This window comes from Patella vulgata, chromosome 4 (assembly GCF_932274485.2).
Source record: "Patella vulgata chromosome 4, xgPatVulg1.2, whole genome shotgun sequence".
NCBI classification, from domain to species: domain Eukaryota; kingdom Metazoa; phylum Mollusca; class Gastropoda; family Patellidae; genus Patella; species Patella vulgata.
This window is the reverse complement of record NC_065882.2, coordinates 7,896,976-7,922,658: the sequence shown is the minus strand read 5'-3', so window position 1 is coordinate 7,922,658 and position 25,683 is coordinate 7,896,976. Positions and strand designations below refer to the sequence as shown.

The 25,683-nt window shown below is 39.6% G+C and overlaps 1 protein-coding gene across 6 annotated transcripts in view; it reads left to right on the top strand.

Moving 5' to 3' along the window:
* Nucleotides 1–20,065: 20,065 nt before the first annotated feature.
* LOC126817776 (alpha-N-acetylglucosaminidase) overlaps nt 20,066–25,683 on the top strand; it is a 35,406-nt gene continuing 29,788 nt past the window's right edge. For 3 of the 6 annotated variants that reach the window (XM_056100481.1, XM_056100482.1, XM_056100480.1), the window contains exons 1-5: nt 20,076–20,232; nt 20,911–20,968; nt 22,618–22,775; nt 23,700–23,884; nt 24,312–24,459. In XM_056100481.1, coding sequence (XP_055956456.1) covers nt 20,215–20,232; nt 20,911–20,968; nt 22,618–22,775; nt 23,700–23,884; nt 24,312–24,459 — 567 coding nt within the window. In that variant the 5' untranslated portion in view covers nt 20,076–20,214. Of the gene's footprint in view, nt 20,233–20,910; nt 20,969–22,617; nt 22,776–23,699; nt 23,885–24,311; nt 24,460–24,503; nt 24,513–25,683 lie in introns of those variants that run through there. The other 3 variants (XM_056100484.1, XM_050544921.2, XM_056100483.1) reach the window with 3 other exon arrangements.

Below are 25,683 nucleotides of genomic sequence, written 5' to 3'. Positions count from 1 at the left end.
ATTTCATTTCATTTGTTATTTTTGGTTCGGGAGTCACGGTGTAGGTTATCAGTGAGTAAGACTTTAACTCGATAACCTGGAGGTCCCGTTTTCGATCCCGGTGTTGGCCAAGTAAGTTCGGGATTTTCCGGCGTGGTTTCCCCTCGTCAGGGGTGTGGGAGGGAGGACCTGGGAAGGGGCAACGTATAGTCGTTCGGATGTGACGAAACACCGAGGTCCGGTGTACTCATTTGCGTCCACGTAAGACAACCCTTGATAGTTGGAATTCGGAGCAGAAAAAGAGAACGTTAAACCCCATTTGATTTTATTTCCTCTGTTATTTTTGTTTCCATATACTTGCGTTAATGATCTTCCTCGAGTACGATCGGCATGACACTTGACATACTTGTTTGCAGGGATTTTCAGGCGTGGTTTCCCCTTGTCATTGGTGCAGGACGGGGTGCCTATATAGCACAGAACAGCGTGCACGTAACAGACAGAACTCTTGATAGTTGGAATTCGGTCGCTGCCCGGGCAAGAGTAGGGCGTTTATTCCCCCCATTTCATTCATTAATTCCTATTTTAGAACGTTTTACATATGTTCTATAACACCCAACTCGGCCAACATCCCAATAATACAAATAGAAAAGGAACTCAACTAATTCTATGGCAATCAATCTGATTAGAATACAGAGCTATATTTCGTTTCGTTTTTTTTTATACTTTTGATGGCCTACACTACATGACCAGTTGTACTGGAAGGTCGCGTCAGGGGTCGTACGAGCGGCTTTTGACCCTATGACGTCAGACATTGATTAATCAATCAGCGATGATGTTTCTAGTGGTTTACACACAGTTCCGTGCATCGCGCACCAAGAACTCGCCGTGACTGACCGTTTCATTGGCTAATCCCCCACGCCACGCCACCCAGAACGAATGTTATATAACAACTCCTCAAGATCCTAGTGTAGTAAAGACAAGTAAAACGAAATTTTGAACTATAAAAAACGATACGAAATATAGGATCAGTGTTTAAATCAGATTGTATGACAATCATAGAAACAAAACCATCAACGACAAAAACAAAAACATCAATAAAAAGACGTACGAGCTTGGTGGGAGCTGGGTCAATTTTTTGGGGGAAGATGTGCAAAGTGAAAATAAAATAGACGTTTTTTTTGGGGGGGAAAAAAACTCTTTTGCCTTCTAGTCTGCAAAATAAAGTACCCAAAATCCCTTGACTTTTGGTCTGAAGCCACTCTGCATTGTTCGACAGTCTTCGGCAATCGATCACTATTTGTGTCATAATTTTGTCTGGAATCGAAATGTCTTTAAATTGACTGATGGATAAAACATTTAAAATCAATGTAATAAACCATGTCTAGCGCCACTCTATAAAGCGACGTCTTATTCGGGTATTATCATTTGTTTATCAGTGAATTTTTTAAGGGGAGAGGCCATAATCATTTCTTTCACCCTCTCACTTCAAATCTGGAATTCAGGTGGTCACCAAGATAAGCTAGATAAATAAGGCTATATTGGACTACTTTCTTGTTGCTTTACTCACGGGCTGGAAACGCGTTAACAGCCATTTAATTTTCAACATTTTCTGGGGGAGCCCCCTTCCGCGACGTCATGCTTTGCGCCTTTTGCGGTCGCTAGCGCCTGCCTTCGCGACGGAAATTTTTCCGGGCACTTCCATTTCTGCTCCCTTCCGCTCAAAGATTATCGGGCTGGTATATATAAAATGTTGGGCATACGTATGAAAAATATTTGAGTAATTTGGTCCGAGGGTCGTATGATACTATATATAAAATATACGATATTGATATAGGACAATACATTCTATATTGAAGGGATCTATATACATGTATTATATGTGTATGGTAATTATTCGCGCCTTTTCTACCATTAATAATAAACCTTGAGCTTGTTATAACATTAATGCGATTATAGAATTAGACTTGTTGATTTTGATTTGGAAACGACAATGTGTGTATCTTTCACCTGGGGGTGTAATTGAGCGCGAAATGAATAGCCTTTTGTGCGGATTCACATATTTAATGCCTGCACTTGATATCCGTATACACGCTATTCAATGAATTAATTTCCCAGTATATAACGTAGGTATATAAAGCTGACATGGTTATAAAATAAGAGATACGTGGTAACCGTTGTCAAGGTAAACAAAGCATGATGGCGATCTGTGTTACATTATGTTTTTATCGTCCTGGTTACCATTTTAGTCGGGGTTTCGATTCCCTTGTTTTTACGTGACAAGGCATAGGGTCGAGTGTCCAACCTCGTGGGTTTTCTCTGCGTCCTCCGGTATCCTCCCACTGCTAAAGACCCCTACGCGCAATCGAATTATTGAAATAAAATTGAACTATGTGTTAGTCCCGAAATGATCTAGTTTGTGTCGAGTAGACGTTAAACCCCATATCTCTCTCTGATGGGGTTGAACGTCCACTCAACATAAACAAAATCATTTCGGGACAAACACATTGTTCATTTATATTTCAAACAAATTATGGACATAAAACTGAACCCTATGTTAGTCCCGAAACGACCTAGTTTGTATCGAGTGGACATTAAACCCTATTTCTTTCTCTCTCACTCTCACTCTCTCTAATTAAAATTATAGGCGCACACCTCCCCCCCCCCCCCACATACACACAAATTTCGACAGAAGAATAAATTGAGAAATCCATATATGTTTTCAGGAAAATGAAGAGCCCGAAATCGCATGACCTTTTGGACTTCGTGCAATAGTTTTCTGCCTCCTCTCCCACAACATCTGGAATACAGATTGGCACTTGTGATACCGGTTTCAAAGCCACATTTACAAGGCTATATTGGACTACTTTCCTTTTGCTTTACTCACAGGCCGGAATTGCAGGTGGGCACAGAGTGGGTTTTTTTGTTCCAAAGTCACATATATAAGGTTATATTGAACTTCTTTCTTATTGCTTTACTTGGAATTGCAGGAAAATGAGTTTACGGGGGTCTAATTCTTTTCGGGGAGACCGCCATAACCTCCCACCCAACCAAACTGATTTGAACAAATCGGAATAAGCAGTACCTGAGCATCTCAATACGACATTTAGTGTGTGAATAACCACACAGCAGTTTAGGAAAAATTGTTGGAACCCCAACCCCACCCGAAAATATCCCCTTTAAGGCACCTCTTTAAAGGCTCAATAACCCAATCTTTATTCTGGTCAACAAATTGTACTATTTTACAATATTCCAATTAATTGATGATATAAATTTCATCTTAACACACCTAATTCAAAAAAATTGGAAAAATTCAACTAAATGATTTGAAAAGCCTGACGTAAAGCTTTTCAAATGTGACTTGGATTTTTGAACCCTCTGGACGAGTAAAATAGGATTTAATGGATAATTTACACAACAGGTAGGACACTAACACATCTACTACTTAGAAAAGGCTATTTTTTTATTTTCTGGAGCTGTCAAGCCAGCAGGAGTGTTATTGTCCCTTTAAATACTTAACACAATTCTAGAAGTATACTTATATACTGAGTGTTTTCAACTAAAATCGTCAATTTAGGACTTAAAATGTCGGTCAACTAGCTTAGTGTCTGTTTTCAGACGGGGCTAGGTGCAGACAGACAGCGTAAGTTTAGTATGAGGTAGCGAACACTGGGGTTTTGTCCATGGCGGTTTGCATAATCTGCATTAAATAACATAATTATTTGTGTACTTGAACCCACTGTGGAAGGGTTAATCTCAACGATTAAACCATTACATGAACATTAATTCTAAAAATTGCATTGGTGTAACTGGGGTCAGAGGGTCATATTCATAGGTCTGACGTTTTGGTCAGCTAAATACATAGTCCCAATACGGCAGTGGATGGAAACAGTAGCATACCTCATGTTCGCCAAAGGGTATATCAACAAACTGCTCTCCAACATCAACAAGAACTAAGGAATAGTTACAATTGGTGTTGGTATTTTGTGATCGTTACTAAGAAACATTTTTTCTAAGCCGAAAAGTTTACTATAAGGCGATATGAGGAAGTCGTCGATGATGATTGCAGCGGATAGCAAAGCCGATCAGCAACCCTCGTCTTCGGATGATTCTGTGTCGCCCATTAGTAGCAGACGTCGCAGTGTTTTCCCGCCAGTGACTAGCCCTGGCAGACGAACCAGCAGTATGGCCGTGGGTATCGCTGGATTGTTGACATCAAAGAAATTTGGGAAAAAGCCCCTGGTTTCAAGAAATAGTGTAGCTAATTTCCATCCACCGGAAGTCCCTCTTCAACCAACATACCGAATGTCGCCGACTATCCGCTTTGTATCGTCGGAAGCCCACAGAATCATCAAGGACGTTCTGAATAATCATTTAGATGGCTTCCAATACAACTCTAAGTTTTGTCAAACTTTGTCGACTCTCCTTAGCGACGACATCAAAGATCAGGTAAAGAGGTTGAATTTCGGCAGGTACAAGATCGTTGTTAACATAGTGCTAGGCGAAAGGAAGGAGCAAGGCGTTATGGTCTGTAGTAGGTGTGCGTGGGACGTTAAAACGGACACGTTTGCCACGTACACCTATAAAAATAAAAGCATGTTTTGTACAGCATCAGTGTACGGGATTTACATGGAATAAACTTTCCAATGTTTAATGTCTCCAGGGAATATATTTCTCGATGTGAACGGAATTCACAGGCAATATATTCCCCCAACGTTGACAATTTACAGGGTGTTTACAATTTACAGGGAATAAACGCCTGGTGTTTACAATCCACAGGGAATACACGCCTGGTGTTTACAATTTACTGGGAATAAACTTCCGGTGTGAACAATTTACATGGAATAAACGCCTACTATTACCAATTTACAAGTGCTGTGTGCCAAATGTATATTTTCATAAAAGGAAATAAATTGAACTTTGCATATGTTTTGTCATCATTTTTTATAAATTTGATTTTGTTTTAAAAACATAGATTGAAGTATAATATATTAATCTCGGTATTAAAAATATAAAAATCCGTTTTATGTACTAATTTGGATGGGTTGTGGCAGACATAAGAAGGTTGCGGCGAGATTAAACATATACTATATGTAAGAGGTAAAGCTGCCTATTTGCAGGTCTTTCTTTGTGCCTTAAATGTTATATACTCTTCAAAAAAAGTAGGGGATATTCATGGATCAGAAACAATACAAAACTGTGGAAATGCACTGCTGTTTTTATTAGAGGTAACCAGTGTATTGTAATAACAGGAGAATTGCCTACACATGAACATAAACAGTTCATATGGGCGGCTTATCTAACGGCCCCATTTCACTCGCAAAGAGATACACCGTCAAAAGTGAAAATGGACGTTTTTGATTTTTCCCTTAATAATGAGAAATTGCTCCACCAATCCTCAGACATTCACCAATTCGTCGTGGCATGCTCCTAATCAACCGTCCAATCACGATTTGGGGCAATCTGACCCACTCCTCTTGCAGTGCCACGGTCAATTCTTGCAGTGTTGTCGGGGGTTGGATGGCCGAATGGTTAGCACGTGCGTGCTGTATCATAAAGCCTGACATTGAGCCAACTGGCGTGGTTTCGAATCCCCGGTTGTACGTGACAAGGGGTAGGGTCGCCTGTCCAACCTCTAGGGTTTTCTCCGGGTCCTCCGGTTTCCTCCTACTGCTAAAGACCCCTACGGGCAAGCGAATTATTGAAATCAAATTGAACCATATGTTAGTCCCGAAATGACCTAGTTTGTGTCGAGTGGACGTTAAACCCCATTTCTTTCTCTCTCTCAAATGTTAAGCTCGGCACATTCAAAATATAACAAGAGAGACAATCTGCAAAAAAAAACTTGCATTATTCTACTGCATCGTGATCGATTGTGTTTACAAGATAAAAATAAGACACGGGTGATCAGGTTTAATAAATACGTAATTTTTGACAAGTAAATGGGGAGCTAGGGGAAATTACGTTTAAATGACATATATACGTTTCAGAAAAATTGAGGCGTTGTATGACTGAAATAAACCGAAAGTGCCGCTCTTTAAAGCGATAATTTCATATTTTTAAGTTATATTTTTAAAATGTATTAAAATAAAGCCTTTAAATAGATGGTATCTATAAACAGCCCTACTTTGTTAAAGAATAATCCTATTAATCCTATAATTCACTATTGCCAGTTGAGAAATTAGCAAAAATATCATTTTCAACTTCAAATTCAAACGTTTGAAGATAGCTATTCCATGGGGGGGGGGGGGTTAGAAAAACAAGGGAGGTAATTGTGTTATTATTTCCGGAGTGAATGATTTTTAAGTGTGAGATTGATACCTATGATCGTATAATAGTGAGTTGACAACCTATTGAGCAAAAGACATAGAAATAATTATGTTTTGAATTTCTTAGAAAATATTAAATTCTCGCTTTAAGACCCAAAATGTGCCCGGTTTGTGATGAGGTCAGGGCTGTAAAAATGGGTGTAGCCTACAAGTAGGACCCACTCTAGGCTATGTAACTTGTCTGTAAGATTTCATTCCTTCCTTGACTGAACCTTTCAGGCGGGGTTGGATGGCCGAATGGTTAGCGAGTGCGCCTTGTATCATAAGGTCTGTCATTGAGTTAACTGGCGTGGAGTAGGGTGTCGCCTGTCCAACCTCATGGGTAATCTCCGGGTCCTCCGGTTTCCTCCCACTGCTAAAGATCCCTACGCGCATGCGAATTATTGAAATAAAATTGAAGCATATGTTAGTCCCGAAATGGCCTGGTTTGTGTCGAGTGGACGTTAAACCCCCATTTCTCTCTCTCTGAACCTTTAAAAGGCAATGTTTGGTGTCCATGAATTTCACTCAGTTGCGACACAAAAAGTATAAAGCCATATTATTATATATATAACTATACCAAAATATCTCTGGTCAGTAGGGCATGTATCTTACAACGGGCCCCTTAACTATTCCTCCCAAGGTCCCACAGGAGAGGTGGGGTGAGAGGGTAGGGGATTGTCACACGATACCCACGAAGACACACATCAATCTTATTTAACGACGGTAAATAGCGTTTTTGTGGTGACAAATTGTATCCTTCCAATCTGTTTCACAGAGATCTTCTAATATCTCTGTCACAGATGACTGTTTCCACACCTGACGTCACATCACGCGGCTTCAATCATTAGCTCAATAGCGCGTGCATTGTTTACATAAGACGTTACTGATTCGGGCTAAATGGTGAATTTTACTTATTTTAATACCCATTTACACTAAATAGGAAATGATTTTTACCTACAAATAATTCAACCGTCTTTATTTATTTTTCTAATAAATGAAAAAAATGTTTTAGAATTTAATTTGACGGAAGAAAAAAGTTAATATTTGGGACTCATTAAGTCGCATCGATGTCATCCTTATCAGTGATTGTAGCGTCCTAGCGAAAATTCACTTCGGATCAGTGTGGTATCCTTCTACTAGGCTGATAGTAAATAAACATTGCAGTCGACCAATACATACACCCCCGCTCCCACTTCAGCTCCCAACCTGTATTTACTAAATACAATGGCATATAATAGTGGAAATATATGGGATTAAGTTTAATTAATTATAGATGGGCATGGGCATGGTGCCGCATGTGGAGGCACCCTTTCTTTATATATTTATGTGATTTGGTCTGTTATTGTTATGTAAAGGGCTAAATCTATTTGTTAAGACCAGCTCAATTTTTGTCAAGGTCGCTGAGATGTAAATAAGGCTAGGGCACGTGATTGTTGGTGAGATTGTAGGTTAGGGTAAACTTTGGGGCTATGTCCTGTGTTCGGGTTAGGGTTGGGATTAGCGCTAGCCCTGTTTACATCTCGTGACCCATGACGAAAAATTGAGCTGGCCTTATCATTTAGCTCTAACCTACGTGAAGACATTAATCAACACCTATACTAAGTCTTTCTGTTATTTATTTATTTATTATATTTATACCCATTCATCATACTTGTGTTGAATGTTGTGTCACTATCAGACCAGTTTGAGGTAAATGTGTATTCGGAGATGATTATCCTACTGTTTTCCTGTTGATGAATGTGTATTGTTATAAATTTATGTACATGTATATATTGTATATATTGTCCTCAATGGATGTTTCGATACAATAAAATCTTATCTTATCTTATCTTATCTCCCCCACCACAAGAAATAACAACGTAATTATTTCCTCTTTCATCTGTAGTCCTATCATGACACGAACCTTCATCAAGATGTGGCCGACAGAAAGATTTGTGTGAGGGAAATAGCCGACCAATATCATTATGGGGTGATAGATGACAGGAGTTTAGGCTTCATGATCATCCGATTAATCCCACATTATCTGGAAAATTTTATTTTAAGAAAAGTCAATCTGATTAAAATACTGATCTATATTTCGATTCATTTTTTTTATACTTTTGATGGCCTCCACTTGTCAGATCTATTTATCAAGGTCACTTGCAGATTCCCTGAAAGTCAGTAGGTCACGAGATGTAAACAGGGTTAGGGCATGTGATTGTTGTCGAGGATTGGGGGTTAAATGAAATGGGGTTTAACGTCCTACTGTTCTGCTCCTATACTGTGCTAATGAAGACGGGCATACGCCATACAGTGTGCTATGAGGGAAATTTTGCCCGGACAGCGGCACTATCGCCTACTCTTATATCGAATTCCAACTGCCAGGGGATCTTTTACGTGCATTCCAATATATACACGGGACCTCGGTTTTTCGTCTCATCCGAAGGACTAGACAGCTGTCCTTGTCAGGCCCTCCGTTCTGCACCACTGACAAGCGGAAACCCCGTCGGAAAATCGGTTGAACGGATTGGGGGTTAGAGTTAGGGTAAGGCTTAGGGCTTGGGTTAGCTCTGTTTACGAGATGTAAACAGGGCTAGCACTAATCCCAGCCTAACCCTAACCCCGGACCTAGCCCTAAGGCTTACCCTAATCCTAACCCACAATCTCGCCAACAATTACGTGCCCTAAACTTATTTACATCTCAGCGACCTTGACGAAATCTTGAGGTGGCCTTAAGAAATGAATCTAGCCCCTTCCACTACGTGAAGGTCTGGCCGGTTATTGTGGAAGGTCACGTCAGAGGTCATACGAGCAGCTTTTGACCTATGACGTCAGACATTTGATTATCCAATCTGATTAAAACACAGATCGATCCTATTTCGTTTCGTTTTTATTTGTCTTTACTACACTACACTAGGGTCTGGAAGAGTTGTTATATAACCTGCCAATGGAACGGTCTGTAGCGACGAGTTCTCGGTGTGCGGTGCACGGTATTGTGGGTAACGAACTAGAAACATCAACACTGATTGGTTAAACAGTTTTATTATTTTAAAAAATGACAAAAAAACACCATATTCCAAACATTGTAAACAAAAAAAACTAACATTATTCAAAATATAGTCCATAAACACTGGCAGTGCAAAATAAACAGGAGCTGTTGAAAGTGTAAGTAGAGAAATTGTCCAGCTTAGCGTCCCATGAGCAACGACTGGTAATGGTGACGCCCTGACTAACCTTCTCACCTATAACAACAGAAACAATAATCTTATATCTATCAAAACTTAACTTTTTCACTTTCTGCTTTATATCCTCGCTAATATCTTCTGTAAGTTTTGGAGACGTGTCTTTGTTGTATTTTTCGTTCGCCAGATGACCTTCTAAGACGTCCTTGATGATCTCGCTGACTTCCGGTACCAAGAACTTCTTGTAAGGCTCCATCCGATACGTGTTATCTAACTTAACAAACGGCACTTCCTGTTTGAGCGTCGCTCTCCTGGCTAACTGTTTCGCCAATCGTTTGGAGCTGATTAATCCAAGAATAGACATTCCCCCGGGTGGCTTGGCAACGCTGGAGGGTGTTGCCGGGCCATCCGCAATGTTTGTTGAGCGAGATAAATCGGGGGTTATACACAAAAATGTTCTTTTAGCTTTGTTCATTTCCGTAAGATTTGGGAGCACCGTCTCCTTTGCTTGAGCCATTTTTCTTCCGTCGATTTCAGTGTTTTATATTAGTATTTATATATTGCATAAAATAAATGTCTATAGCATTAAGGGTAGTTAAAAAAAATCAACAATTTATCTCAAATCCTATAACAAAAATACGTGGGTTGAAATCACATGAAATATATTACATTAAATGAATGTCTATAGCATAAAGAGTGATTCACAATTCAACAATTTATCTCAAAAAATATTTAAAAAACACGATGGGTTGTAATCACAAAAAAACTTTATAATCATACCCGGGTATCCGATTACTGTTTTTTTTTTATCGATTTCTGGTTCAATTATCCGAGTTTAAACTGTCTCAGTTCAGTTATCAACACGGATTTCCACTCGTTGTACAAATAAAATATTTATTTGATTCATAGATACAGAAACTTGAAGAGTTCCAACATCTTCTCGGGTAGCTACTTGTTTGATAATACAATTAACTTCAGATAATTCATGTCCTTAAGCACCACATAAATAATAAAACAGTCAGGGATAAACTCGATGGGGGGGGGGGGGGGCTAGAGTGCAGCGCTTCGACCTCTAGCTGGCCGGTCACCTCTGGCTTGCGGTTGTGGTTTCGATCCCTGGTTTGAGATTATGTGGCTTGGAGATAGGGGCGCCTTCTCAATCGATTTCCTCCCACAGGAAAGACCCCTGCGCGTGCGCTAAGATAATTAAAATAAAAATAAGACAACTTGTCTGCGATATCACCTTCGGTGGAAGCGGACGTTAAACACTAAGAACGAGTATAGACTCTACAAACTGGTTTCACTCATCTCTACAGTGGAATGGAGATCCCGTACAGTTAGCTGGTTTTGTATTGTCCACAGTCAAACCTCTTTAATAAGACCAGCCTCTGAGTTCCTATGAGTCGGATAATATGCAGTTTTGAAACTAGTGTCACTCGTACAGTGGAATGAAGATGGACCAATTTGTATTTCCACGACCAAAGCTCATTAATGAGGACTGTCCCTGGGTTCCGAAACACAAAGTAATAAAACTATCGGATCTGAAGTCTCGGATTTAAGTCCAATCTTCTGTTATTTCTCAGTCAAATCTCCCAACTAGCTGGATATCTCAAATAAGAACAGCACTGTCAATATCGAAATATCTCTTTGTAAGAGCACGTACATGTTGCTGTGTGCCGGTTGAAAACAAAAGTGGTTCCCTAATTCAAACTCTGATCTATATGGTATCTAACGGATGTTTGCCTTATGACCGTTTAGTGTAATGATCCGAGAACGTATGGTGCCAGAGACTATTAAACAGTCTAAAACGATGAACATGATCTCTAAGGCCAACGAAAAGTAATACCCGTGTTTAGGTTCAGGGCCCTTGAGAGAAAAAAAAATGTGCTGGGGCGAGACCTTATTTGCCTCCCCCACCCCTTCCTTTCCAACACTAGTCATATCTAGATGATTCACTAGCAGATTGCGATAAATCGAAAACATTTGTAATACTTATATAAGCTTCAAAGGAACAATAAAATTATCATGCATAATTGCCCATTTCAATTTTGAACTTTGATATTCATCGGCCCCATAGACTCTTATGGGCACTGGGGCAGTGCTCCGACTGCCCCCCCCCCCCCCGCCAACGTTGGGGGGGGGGGGGGGGGTTACGGTTACCCGACCGATCCTATTCGTTTTACCCGAAATCACCGACTTTAAACCTTTTTTTATTTCTCATTTCCCAGGCTACAGAACTGGGTCTTGGCGTAACTTTCTCCCGACAAATCCCAACATTGAAATCCCGGTATTTTTTTTTTCAAGAACCTTACTCAGTAAGTAACTCAAAATCCTCCAAAATCTTCGACATCGAAAACACGAATTATTGGTCAATTTAAATCAACATTGATGATGTAAACTTACCGGGAAAAGATGAGCTTCTGATATCCGATATTTAAGATAAAATAATTTTTTTAACATTGGTACACGAATCGTGTACCATAATGCGCTTCAGCCCCAGTTGTATTGAGAGACTCGAGGGACGAGGCTAGACACATTGCACCAAATCAAATGGAGTTATGTAGACTAGAATAATAAGACGCTAGAAATTTGCACTCGATTGAGATTGCTGACTTATTTCGCCGAACATAACTGATTTGAAATTGGAGTAAAAACGGACACCATTAAATGTAAATCAGTTTATATACATTCATATTACAGTATTATATGCGTTGCGACCCACTTTTGTGAATTTCTAGGTCCCAAATGTTAGCGATTTAGCTCCTTTAAGGTAAAATTGAAGCATATGTTAGTCCCGAAATGGCCTGGTTTGTGTCGAGTGGACGTTAAACCCCCATTTCTCTCTCTCTGAACCTTTAAAAGGCAATGTTTGGTGTCCATGAATTTCACTCAGTTGCGACACAAAAAGTATAAAGCCATATTATTATATATATAACTATACCAAAATATCTCTGGTCAGTAGGGCATGTATCTTACAACGGGCCCCTTAACTATTCCTCCCAAGGTCCCACAGGAGAGGTGGGGTGAGAGGGTAGGGGATTGTCACACGATACCCACGAAGACACACATCAATCTTATTTAACGACGGTAAATAGCGTTTTTGTGGTGACAAATTGTATCCTTCCAATCTGTTTCACAGAGATCTTCTAATATCTCTGTCACAGATGACTGTTTCCACACCTGACGTCACATCACGCGGCTTCAATCATTAGCTCAATAGCGCGTGCATTGTTTACATAAGACGTTACTGATTCGGGCTAAATGGTGAATTTTACTTATTTTAATACCCATTTACACTAAATAGGAAATGATTTTTACCTACAAATAATTCAACCGTCTTTATTTATTTTTCTAATAAATGAAAAAAATGTTTTAGAATTTAATTTGACGGAAGAAAAAAGTTAATATTTGGGACTCATTAAGTCGCATCGATGTCATCCTTATCAGTGATTGTAGCGTCCTAGCGAAAATTCACTTCGGATCAGTGTGGTATCCTTCTACTAGGCTGATAGTAAATAAACATTGCAGTCGACCAATACATACACCCCCGCTCCCACTTCAGCTCCCAACCTGTATTTACTAAATACAATGGCATATAATAGTGGAAATATATGGGATTAAGTTTAATTAATTATAGATGGGCATGGGCATGGTGCCGCATGTGGAGGCACCCTTTCTTTATATATTTATGTGATTTGGTCTGTTATTGTTATGTAAAGGGCTAAATCTATTTGTTAAGACCAGCTCAATTTTTGTCAAGGTCGCTGAGATGTAAATAAGGCTAGGGCACGTGATTGTTGGTGAGATTGTAGGTTAGGGTAAACTTTGGGGCTATGTCCTGTGTTCGGGTTAGGGTTGGGATTAGCGCTAGCCCTGTTTACATCTCGTGACCCATGACGAAAAATTGAGCTGGCCTTATCATTTAGCTCTAACCTACGTGAAGACATTAATCAACACCTATACTAAGTCTTTCTGTTATTTATTTATTTATTATATTTATACCCATTCATCATACTTGTGTTGAATGTTGTGTCACTATCAGACCAGTTTGAGGTAAATGTGTATTCGGAGATGATTATCCTACTGTTTTCCTGTTGATGAATGTGTATTGTTATAAATTTATGTACATGTATATATTGTATATATTGTCCTCAATGGATGTTTCGATACAATAAAATCTTATCTTATCTTATCTTATCTCCCCCACCACAAGAAATAACAACGTAATTATTTCCTCTTTCATCTGTAGTCCTATCATGACACGAACCTTCATCAAGATGTGGCCGACAGAAAGATTTGTGTGAGGGAAATAGCCGACCAATATCATTATGGGGTGATAGATGACAGGAGTTTAGGCTTCATGATCATCCGATTAATCCCACATTATCTGGAAAATTTTATTTTAAGAAAAGTCAATCTGATTAAAATACTGATCTATATTTCGATTCATTTTTTTTATACTTTTGATGGCCTCCACTTGTCAGATCTATTTATCAAGGTCACTTGCAGATTCCCTGAAAGTCAGTAGGTCACGAGATGTAAACAGGGTTAGGGCATGTGATTGTTGTCGAGGATTGGGGGTTAAATGAAATGGGGTTTAACGTCCTACTGTTCTGCTCCTATACTGTGCTAATGAAGACGGGCATACGCCATACAGTGTGCTATGAGGGAAATTTTGCCCGGACAGCGGCACTATCGCCTACTCTTATATCGAATTCCAACTGCCAGGGGATCTTTTACGTGCATTCCAATATATACACGGGACCTCGGTTTTTCGTCTCATCCGAAGGACTAGACAGCTGTCCTTGTCAGGCCCTCCGTTCTGCACCACTGACAAGCGGAAACCCCGTCGGAAAATCGGTTGAACGGATTGGGGGTTAGAGTTAGGGTAAGGCTTAGGGCTTGGGTTAGCTCTGTTTACGAGATGTAAACAGGGCTAGCACTAATCCCAGCCTAACCCTAACCCCGGACCTAGCCCTAAGGCTTACCCTAATCCTAACCCACAATCTCGCCAACAATTACGTGCCCTAAACTTATTTACATCTCAGCGACCTTGACGAAATCTTGAGGTGGCCTTAAGAAATGAATCTAGCCCCTTCCACTACGTGAAGGTCTGGCCGGTTATTGTGGAAGGTCACGTCAGAGGTCATACGAGCAGCTTTTGACCTATGACGTCAGACATTTGATTATCCAATCTGATTAAAACACAGATCGATCCTATTTCGTTTCGTTTTTATTTGTCTTTACTACACTACACTAGGGTCTGGAAGAGTTGTTATATAACCTGCCAATGGAACGGTCTGTAGCGACGAGTTCTCGGTGTGCGGTGCACGGTATTGTGGGTAACGAACTAGAAACATCAACACTGATTGGTTAAACAGTTTTATTATTTTAAAAAATGACAAAAAAACACCATATTCCAAACATTGTAAACAAAAAAAACTAACATTATTCAAAATATAGTCCATAAACACTGGCAGTGCAAAATAAACAGGAGCTGTTGAAAGTGTAAGTAGAGAAATTGTCCAGCTTAGCGTCCCATGAGCAACGACTGGTAATGGTGACGCCCTGACTAACCTTCTCACCTATAACAACAGAAACAATAATCTTATATCTATCAAAACTTAACTTTTTCACTTTCTGCTTTATATCCTCGCTAATATCTTCTGTAAGTTTTGGAGACGTGTCTTTGTTGTATTTTTCGTTCGCCAGATGACCTTCTAAGACGTCCTTGATGATCTCGCTGACTTCCGGTACCAAGAACTTCTTGTAAGGCTCCATCCGATACGTGTTATCTAACTTAACAAACGGCACTTCCTGTTTGAGCGTCGCTCTCCTGGCTAACTGTTTCGCCAATCGTTTGGAGCTGATTAATCCAAGAATAGACATTCCCCCGGGTGGCTTGGCAACGCTGGAGGGTGTTGCCGGGCCATCCGCAATGTTTGTTGAGCGAGATAAATCGGGGGTTATACACAAAAATGTTCTTTTAGCTTTGTTCATTTCCGTAAGATTTGGGAGCACCGTCTCCTTTGCTTGAGCCATTTTTCTTTCGTCGATTTCAGTGTTTTATATTAGTATTTATATATTGCATAAAATGAATGTCTATAGCATTAAGGATAATTAAAAAAAATCAACAATTTATCTCAAATCCTATAACAAAAATACGTGGGTTGAAATCACATGAAATATATTACATTAAATGAATGTCTATAGCATAAAGAGTGATTCACAATTCAACAATTTATCTCAAATCATATTTAAAAAACACGATGGGTTGTAATCACAAAAAAACTTTATAATCATACCCGGGTATCCGATTACTGTTTTTTTTTTATCGATTTCTGGTTCAATTATCCGAGTTTAAACTGTCACAGTTCAGTTATCGATACGGATTTCCACTTGTTGTACAAATAAAATATTTATTTGATTCATAGATACAGAAACTTGAAGAGTTCCAACATCTTCTCGGGTAGCTACTTGTTTGATAATACAATTAACTTCAGAAAATCCATGTCCTTAAGCACCACATAAATAATAAAACAGTCAGGGATAAACTCGATGGGGGGGGGAGGGGCTAGAGTGCAGCGCTTCGACCTCTGGCTGGCCGGTCACCTATGGCTTGCGGTTGTGGTTTCGATCCCTGGTTTGAGATTATGTGGCTTGGAGATAGGGGCGCCTTCTCAATCGATTTCCTCCCACAGGAAAGACCCCTGAGCGTGCGCTAAGATAATTAAAATAAAAATAAGACAACTTGTCTGTGATATCACCTTCGGTGGAAGCGGACGTTAAACACTAAGAACGAGATATAAACTCTACAAACTAGTTTCACTCATCTACAGTGGAATGGAGATCCCGTACAGTTAGCTGGTTTTGTATTGTCCACAATCAAACCTCATAAATAAGACCAGCCTGTGAGTTCCTATGAGTCGGATAATACGCAGTTTTAAAACTCGTATCACTCCTACAGTGGAATGAAGGTCGACCGATTTGTATTTCCACGACCAAAGCTCATTAATGAGGACTGTCCCTGGGTTCCGAAACACAAAGTAATAAAACTATCGGATCTGAAGTCTCGAATTTAAGTCCAATCTTCTGTTATTTCTCAGTCAAATCTCCCAACTAGCTAGATATCTCAAATAAGAACAGCACTGTCAATATCGAAATATCTCTTTGTAAGAGCACGTACATGTTGCTGTGTGCCGGTTGAAAACAAAAGTGGTTCCCTAATTCAAACTCTGATCTATCTGGTATCTAACGGATGTTTGCCTTATGACCGTTTAGTGTAATGATCCGAGAACGTATGGTGCCAGAGACTATTAAACAGTCTAAAACGATGAACATGATCTCTAAGGCCAACGAAAAGTAATACCCGTGTTTAGGTTCAGGGCCCTTAAGAGAAAAAAAATTGTGCATGGGCGAGAACTTATTTGCCTCCCCCACCCCTTCCTTTCCAACACTAGTCATATCTAGATGATTCACTAGCAGATTGCGATAAAGCGAAAACATTTGTAATACTTATATAAGCTTCAAAGGAACAATAAAATTATCATGCATAATTGCCCATTTCAATTTTGAACTTTGATATTCATCGGCCCCATAGACTCTTATGGGCACTGGGGCAGTGCTCCGACTGCACCCCCCCCCCCCCCCGCCAACGTTGGGGGGGGGGGGTACGATTACCCGACCGATCCTATTCGTTTTACCCGAAATAACCGACTTTAAACCTTTTTTTATTTCTCATTTCCCAGGCTACAGAACTGGGTCTTGGCGTAACTTTCTCCCGACAAATCCCAACATTGAAATCCCGGTATTTTTTTTTTCAAGAACCTTACTCACTAAGTAACTCAAAATCCTCCAAAATCTTCGACATCGAAAACACGAATTATTGGTCAGTTTAAATCAACATTGATGATGTAAACTTACCGGGAAAAGATGAGCTTCTGATATCCGATATTTAAGATAAAATAATTTTTTTAACATTGGTACACGAATCGTGTACCATAATGCGCTTCAGCCCCAGTTGTATTGAGAGACTCGAGGGACGAGGCTAGACACATTGCACCAAATCAAATGGAGTTATGTAGACTAGAATAACTAGACGCTAGAAATTTGCACTCGATTGAGATTGCTGACTTATTTCGCCGAACATAACTGATTTGAAATTGGAGTAAAAACGGACACCATTAAATGTAAATCAGTTTATATACATTCATATTACAGTATTATATGCGTTGCGACCCACTTTTGTGAATTTCTAGGTCCCAAATGTTAGCGATTTAGCTCCTTTAAGGTAAAAAAAATACCAGGAAAGAAATACAAGCCCCTAAAGCAAACAGATTTACTGACCGAGTAACCATAAACATTTTTTTTTTCCTTTCTTGGCCTAACTGTAGTCGTATCATGTACTTTTTATATCTGGATGGGGATTGTCCTTGTAATGTTACATTAACAGAATTAATTAATCTCGATTTCCATTATAAAGAGCATTGTGTTAATCTTAGATGGATTAAAAGCTCAAATCCTTAATCAGTTATTCAGTCGAGACGACTGATTCCCTTGCAGTTGATTGACTTTTACCTTTTTTCACTGAGAGAGAGAGAGAGAGAGAGAGAGAGAGAGAGAGAGAGCGAAATGAAATGAAATGAAATGAGGTTTAACGTCCTACTGTTCTGCCACTATGCTAGGCTAATGAAGACGGGCAAACGCCATACAGTGTGCTATGATGGAAATTTTGCCCGGGCAGCGGCACTATCGCCTACTCTTATATCGAATTCCAACTGCCAAGGGATCTTTTACGTGCATTCCAATGTATACAGGGGACCTCGGGTTTTCGTCTCATCGGAAGGACTAGACAGCTGTCCTTGTCAGGCCCTCCGTCCTGCATCACTGACAAGGGGGAACCACGCCGGAAAATCTGGATGAACTTTCTCGGCCAATGCAGGAATCGAACACCCGACCTCCAGGCTAGCGAGCCAGCGTCTTACCCACTTAGCCACGTGATCCCATGAGAGAGAGAGCGAGCAAGAGAGAGAGAGAGAGATGGGGAGAGGAGGTATGGGGTTTAATATCCACTAGATATACAACAATTATTTCGGGACTCGATCAAATAAAGTATACTGTAGTTTTGTTTCATAATTTGCTTGAACGTAATGGTCTTTGCCGTGGGGGGAAAAGGGAGAACTTGGGAGAAAACCCATGAGATTAGGCAGCTAGGCGACACTAATTCTTGTACAAGCTTGGGGTCGAACTACGCCCCGATCCACCGTACAGACAGACAGACATAGTTTAAAGTCCACTCAACACAAGCTATTATTGCGGGACTAGCACATGCTAAAAGTTTAATTCAATAATTTAAGTGCGCTATTGGGGTAGTTAGCAAGTGTGGGGTTGAAACCTCACCACTTGACTCAATGACAGACCGTATGATCTAAAGAGCACACCGTTAGACCATTTGGCCATCCAACCCACCCCACATATTATTTATGAATCATGGATAACGATGATGGGCTTACTTCCGACCACTCGTCGTTGAATTCCAACTGTCAAGGGTGGTTCTTTTATGTGAACGCCATGTACAGGTGTCCTCGCTTTTTCGACCTATCCGAACCTCCTTGCCCATCGCTCCTTTCTACATCACGGAGATTCGCGGAAAATTCTGAGGAACTTTCACTGCCATTAATTGCCAAGACTGGCAGCGGTGGTCCACTATTTACTTACATGCATAATATACTTTATCTATATAGTATTTATGCACTATTCATCCACGTGGTCATTATATCCCGTGGATATTTCGATCATATCTCGATCACAAGGGGCCGCGGTGGCCCAGTAAGTAATGCGCGGGCTCGATCGCTAGTCTGGGATTTTACTGCATGGTTCCTCTTTGTCACTGCTACAGAACGGAGGGTATCGTAAAAACAGTGCTTGGTCGTTCGGCTGGGACGGAAAAAGCGATCGTGGTTTCCCCTTGTCAGTGATGCAGGAGGCCGCAAGGACTCTAGTCATTTAGATGGGACGAAAACCGAGGTCCCGTGTATACATTGGCATGCACGTAAAAGATCCTTTGGCAGTTGGAAATCAATATAAGAGTAGGCCATATACAGTGCCACTGCCAGGGCATAATTTCCCTCATAGCACACTGCATGCCGCATGCCCGTTTTCATTAACCCAGCCGGAGCAGAGCAGTAGGACGTTAAACCCCATTTCATTTCATTTTTTCGACAAAGCGATCGTCCCATTTACATGTTGGCGTGAATGTAAAAGAAACCCTTGACAGTTGGAATTGCAAAATTTCCCTCACGGTATGCTATTTATATGCTCATCTTACAGCATAACGAAAAGAGAATACTCTTCGGATCGAAACGCCGCCCAAATTAGAATATAGGCCTATATTTATATCTGTTTTCCATAAGTATGTGTTAAAGGTTATAACTCATTCACTAAATAGTTCTAAAAGATTGTAATGAATACGAGGTTACATTAATTTTGCATTATCGATCTATTGAAACAATCGCGACGTCGAGTACATTTCAACAGGTTTAAAATTTGGACCCACTATAAATATCGAAGATTCCCGATTGTCAACGACTGGGTGATCCTAACTACGGCGTACTTGAACCATGTGACTGTCACGTTATATTGACCGGAAAATTTGATCATGTGATGAAAATTTGTTTTGTTATTTTTTTGGTTCTATTTTGGGAAGAAGAAAGTTGTTGACTTCATAACATCAGTAATACTCAAGTGGCTTAATAGTTATCGCAGCAATGATCGTTTATCAACAGGTAAAGTAACAGTACACTGTCAATACATAGTTAGCGAATATATATTCAGAAACAATGCAAAACTGCGGGAATTGCACTGCTGTTTTTATTAGAGGTAACCAGTGTATGTTAATAACAGGCCAATTGCCTACACATGAACATAAACAGTTCATGTGGGCGGCTTAAATCTGACGGCCCCATTTCACTCGCAAAGAGATACACTGTCAAAAGTGAAAATGAACGTTTTTGATTTTTGTCTTAATAATGAGTAATTGCTCCACCAATCCTCAGAAATTCAGCAATTCTTTGTGACATGCTCCTAATCAACCGTCCAATCACGATTTGGGGCAATCTGACCCACTCCTCTTGCAGTGCCACGGCCAATTCTTGCAGTGTCGTCGGTTGACCCTAAACAGTAAATCATATATATAGAAAGCAAACATGGATAGGATAAACCATCTTTGCAAATATTGAACGGAATTGAACCATTTTTACAGGGACATTCCTATGAGATTCAACTATTGTACAGCTTAGATTAAGAGTTTCCTATGCAGACCTTTTTTTTATATATATGTACATGTTATATAGTAGAGTTCATCTGGTCATTGAGTCAACTCTCTCTCTCTCTCTCTCTCTCTCTCTCTCTCTATCTATCTCTACATAGTTGATGAAATTTATCTTCTGAGGTTTTTATTTCAGATATTGGTAATCAGCCTGTTTGTCTGTATCTTGGGAATTAATCATGTAAATAGTACAGGTAAGTGACCAAATACTGACCTCAATTTTCTTAAAACCTCTATCATCCTATATCATCTGAGACTGCATTTTGCCACTGGTTGTCAGTGTACTTGTCTATCTCAAGCGAGAAACTGTGTGTGTGTGTGGGGGGGGTGAATCGCTCTAATAATTTTGATCATATTTGACATTTAAACATACATATGCAAGAGCTACAGTACACTTCAAGCGGAAGTACTAAATTTCCCCGAGGTCCGACCTGGGCGGAAATGAAAAATCGCAGACGTCAGTTAATCAATCCGCTCTGGCCACGCTCAAAATTCCGCTCTAAAATTCCTCCGCGAATTTAAATAAACCGCCGACCTCCGCATTATTTTAAACCGCCGCCCACCGCGAAATTTAAAAAAGTCGGACTTTCCACGCATGTACAGTCGGCACATCCATACATGTTAATCTGCCTGTAGGTCTTTCTTTAGGCCTGAAATGTTATCTAAATTATTAATTAGACATTTATTAACTTGATACCCCAGATTTTAACTAGATTAGAACAGTTCGCCATTTAAAAATTTAATCTAAAAATGTTATAAAAACTATTAATTAGACATTTATTAACAAATCAATACCATAATCAACTCTCGATGGCATCGGATGCTCAAGATTTTAACCAGATTAGAATGGTTACCACAATGCACACATCTTGTCAAAACTACAAACAGTGATAACTTGACTCGGAATGAATTAATTTGATTTAAATTTTCAATATATTTATTTTACATTATCTATTTTTGAGCTGTTATAGTAAGAATGTTCAGCTCTTTAACTAAATCTTACATAATGTATCTTTAAAGATTTAATTTTTTTGCTATTTGTAAAATAACTTTTATTTTGATACATCTGTTACTTACCATAGTAACTTTATTGACATACATGTTGTCGGTATCTTGCTCAAAGTTTGCTTTTTATCGATTGTCGAATCACAGACATATTGCTTAGTATCAAATAGACTGAAACAGATTCTCAATTTACAGTATCCTCCCACTGCTAAAGACTGCTACGTGTACGCGAATTATTGAAATAAAAATGAACCATATGTTAGTCCCAAAATGAACTATTATGTGACGAGTGGACGTTAAACCACTTTTTTGTCTCTCAATATACAGCCTAATAATGATAAAGACAAGTTCCCATCTTAATTAACCCAGCCATGAAGAAAAGTAGGACGTTAACTTATTATTTCATTTGATAAAGACAAGGAATTGATTGGAAATCGAATTTGGAACTCCTTGTTAACAGATTGTTTCTGTTTGAATGGGGGGGGGGGTGTGGATGGCTGAATGGTTAGCACGTGCGTGCTGTATCATAAAGTCTGTCATTGAGTCAACTAGCGTGGTTTCGAGTCCCCGGTTGTATGTGACAAGGAGTAGGGTCGTCTGTCCAACTTCGTGGGTTTTCTCCGGGTCCTCCGGTTTCCTCCCACTGCTAAAGACCCCTACGCGCAAGCAAATTATGAAAATAAAATTGAACCATATGTTAGTCCCAAAATGACCTGGTTTGTGTCGAGTGGACGTTAAACCCCATTTCTCTGTCTCTCTCTCTCTATTTAAATGGATTGTTTATATTTTTATATTTTCAGAGTTTGATACATTTTAAACTGTTTGTTTATATTTTCAGAGTTTGATACATTAAAACATTTGAAAGCGAAAACATCAGCTGAAATACAAACTGAATCAGTAAAAGATTTAATAAAACGTGTGCTAGGTTCTAGAAGCAGTGAATTTAATGTTACTGTTGATTTTAATCTCGGACCACAAGGAAAAGATACATATAAGGTATGGTACCTATATTTCAATAATACCTTCATCTCAAATTGTAGGTATAGTGGGGATGTTGGGGGTGGGAGTTGGGACGATGACTCAAGTAGCATGGTTGGATCCTAAGCTTATATGACAAGTATATATTAGAGTCACCTGCCCATCCTCGTGGGTTTTCTCTGGGTCCTCCCATTCCCCCCCAATTCCCATTACGTGCAAGTGAATTATTGAGATATAAGTATACCATATGTTAGTCCCGAAATAATTGAGTGTGTGTGTGTCAGGTGGTTATTAAACCCTCTCTCTCTCTCTCTCTCTCTCTCTCTCTCTCTCTCTCTCTCCCCCCTCTCCCTCTCTCCTACAACTAGTGATCCTATGATCCAAATGACAATTGTTTAGAGTTTAAACAGATCTTTATGATCTATGAACAAAAAATTCGAGATAGAAAATAGACAGTGGATGGATGGATAGACAGACAAGAGCATTAAAGAATAAAACACTGTATCTCAAAAGATAAGACTGCACCTTGAACCATGGGGATGAGGAATGCAAATTTCCTTTATCATCCCTACATAGGGGAGTCGGATGGGCAAATGGTTAGGTCTGTCATTGAGTCAGCTGGCGTTGTTTCGATCCCCCGGTTGTACGTTACAAGGAGTTGTGTTGCTCTCCTGTCCAACCTCGTGGGTTTTCTCCGGGTCCTCCGGTTTCCTCCCACTGCTAAAGACCCATACGTGCTAATGAATTAATGAAATTAAATCAAACCATATATTAGTCCCGAAATGCCTTAGTTTATGTCAAGTAGACATTAAACCCTATGCTGGACGTATCTCCCAAACACAACTGGCAATGCAATATAACCCTCATTGGAAGCGGATGTTGATTCGTACAAATGAAAAATCAAATATGAAAGGAAAATAAATTTAAATTATTTTTTTGTAGATCATTACAGAAAATGGAGTACAGAAAATCAGTGGAAGTACGGGAGTGGCCGTTGCTATGGGATTTTATTATTATATAAAATATTATTGTAATGGACAGTATACATGGGCGGGTAAACAAGTGAATCTACCTGTAAATTTACCTACAATACCTTCACCTGGTTTAACTAGAACCACCTTGGACAGGTATATGATTTTATTATTATCTATATAAAATCAGTGGAAGTTCAGGTGTGGCCCTTGCTATGGGATTTTATTATTATATAAAATATTATTGTCATGGACAGTTTACATGGGCGGGTAAACAAGTGAATCTACCTGTAAATTTACCTACAATACCTTCACCTGGTATAACTAGAACCAATAATGACAGCTAAGATTTGATGGGGCCGCAGTGGCTCATTGGGTGAGATGCTGGTTCACTCACCTAGAGGTCCCTGTTCAATGCCTGATTTTTCGTGGTGGTTCCCTTTTGTCAGTGATGCAGGGCCTGACGAAGGGCCTTGCAAGGACAGTGTCTATTCGTTCGGATAGGTCGCAAAACTGGTCCATTATACTTTACGTTTTCAGGTAATCCATTATTTTTTATTTTATTGGGTGATATATATTTCAGGTTCCGTTATTATCAAAATGTTTGTACTGTGAGTTATAGTTTAGCGTGGTTAAATTGGACAAGATGGGAGAGACATATTGATTGGATGGCCCTGCAGGGTATAAATCTACCTCTAGCTTTTACTGGACAGGAGGCCATATTTCAACGGGTAAGTTAGTTAAAATATTTCAGCAAATAAATCAGTTACCATATTTCAACGGGAAAGTTAGATTTTTTTTTTATAGGTTTCTCTTTTAATGTGGGCTTAATTTCAATATACCATGCTCTTTTAAAATTGTTTACATGTATATTATCCTCTCAACATAGAATAGGTCATTCGAAACTAACATTTTATTTCAATAATTTGCTTGCACATAGGGTTCTTTAAAGTAGCTAAGTCCATAACTCAATATCATCCAAAAACTTCGACATTGAAAACACGATTTTTTTTGCAATTTAAATCAACATATTGGTGTTGTGATCTTACCTGGAAAAGATGGGCTTCTGATATCCAATATTTAAGACAAAATAAACATTTTAGCATTGGTACACGAATCGTGTACCATGATGCGTTTCAGCGCCATTTGTAACAAGGTGCTCAAAGAATGAGGCTAGACATATTCCACAAGTCATGTCAAACGGTGATATCATATTCTTATTTGGAGAACATGTGCAATAAATAATATCGGTGTTAACTGAAATAACCAGACGCTAGAAAATGACTTGTGGTTGAGACTTCTGGCGTATTTCGCCGAACATAACTGATGACAATTCACAGTAAAAAGGACAAAATTGAATGTAAAACAGTTTATATAAATTCATATAACATTATTATATGTGTTGCGACCCATTTGTGCCAATTTCTAGGCCCAAAATATTGGCGATTTAGCTCCTTTAACAGTGGGAGAAAACCAGAAGATCTGGAGAAAACCCACAAATTAAACAGGCAATCCTAGCAGTGGGAGGAAACCAGAAGATCCAGAGAAAACTCACAAGTTAGACAGGCAATCCTAGCAGTGGGAGGAGACCAGAAGATCCGGAGAAAACCCAGAATTTAGTCTGGCAATCCTAGCAGTGGGAGGAGACCAGAAGATCCGGAGAAAACCCAGAATTTAGTCTGGCAATCCTAGCAGTGGGAGGAAACCAGAAGATCCAGAGAAAACTCATGTGTTAAACAGGCAATCCTAGCAGTGGGAGGAAACCAGAAGACCCAGAGAAAACCCACAAATTAGACAGGCAATCCTAGCAGTGGGAGGAAACCAGAACACCCTGAGAAAACCCACAAGTTAGACAGGCAATCCTAGCAGTGGGAGGAAACCAGAAGATCCAGAGAAAACTCATGTGTTAGACAGGCAATCCTAGCAGTGGGAGGAAACCAGAAGATCCAGAGAAA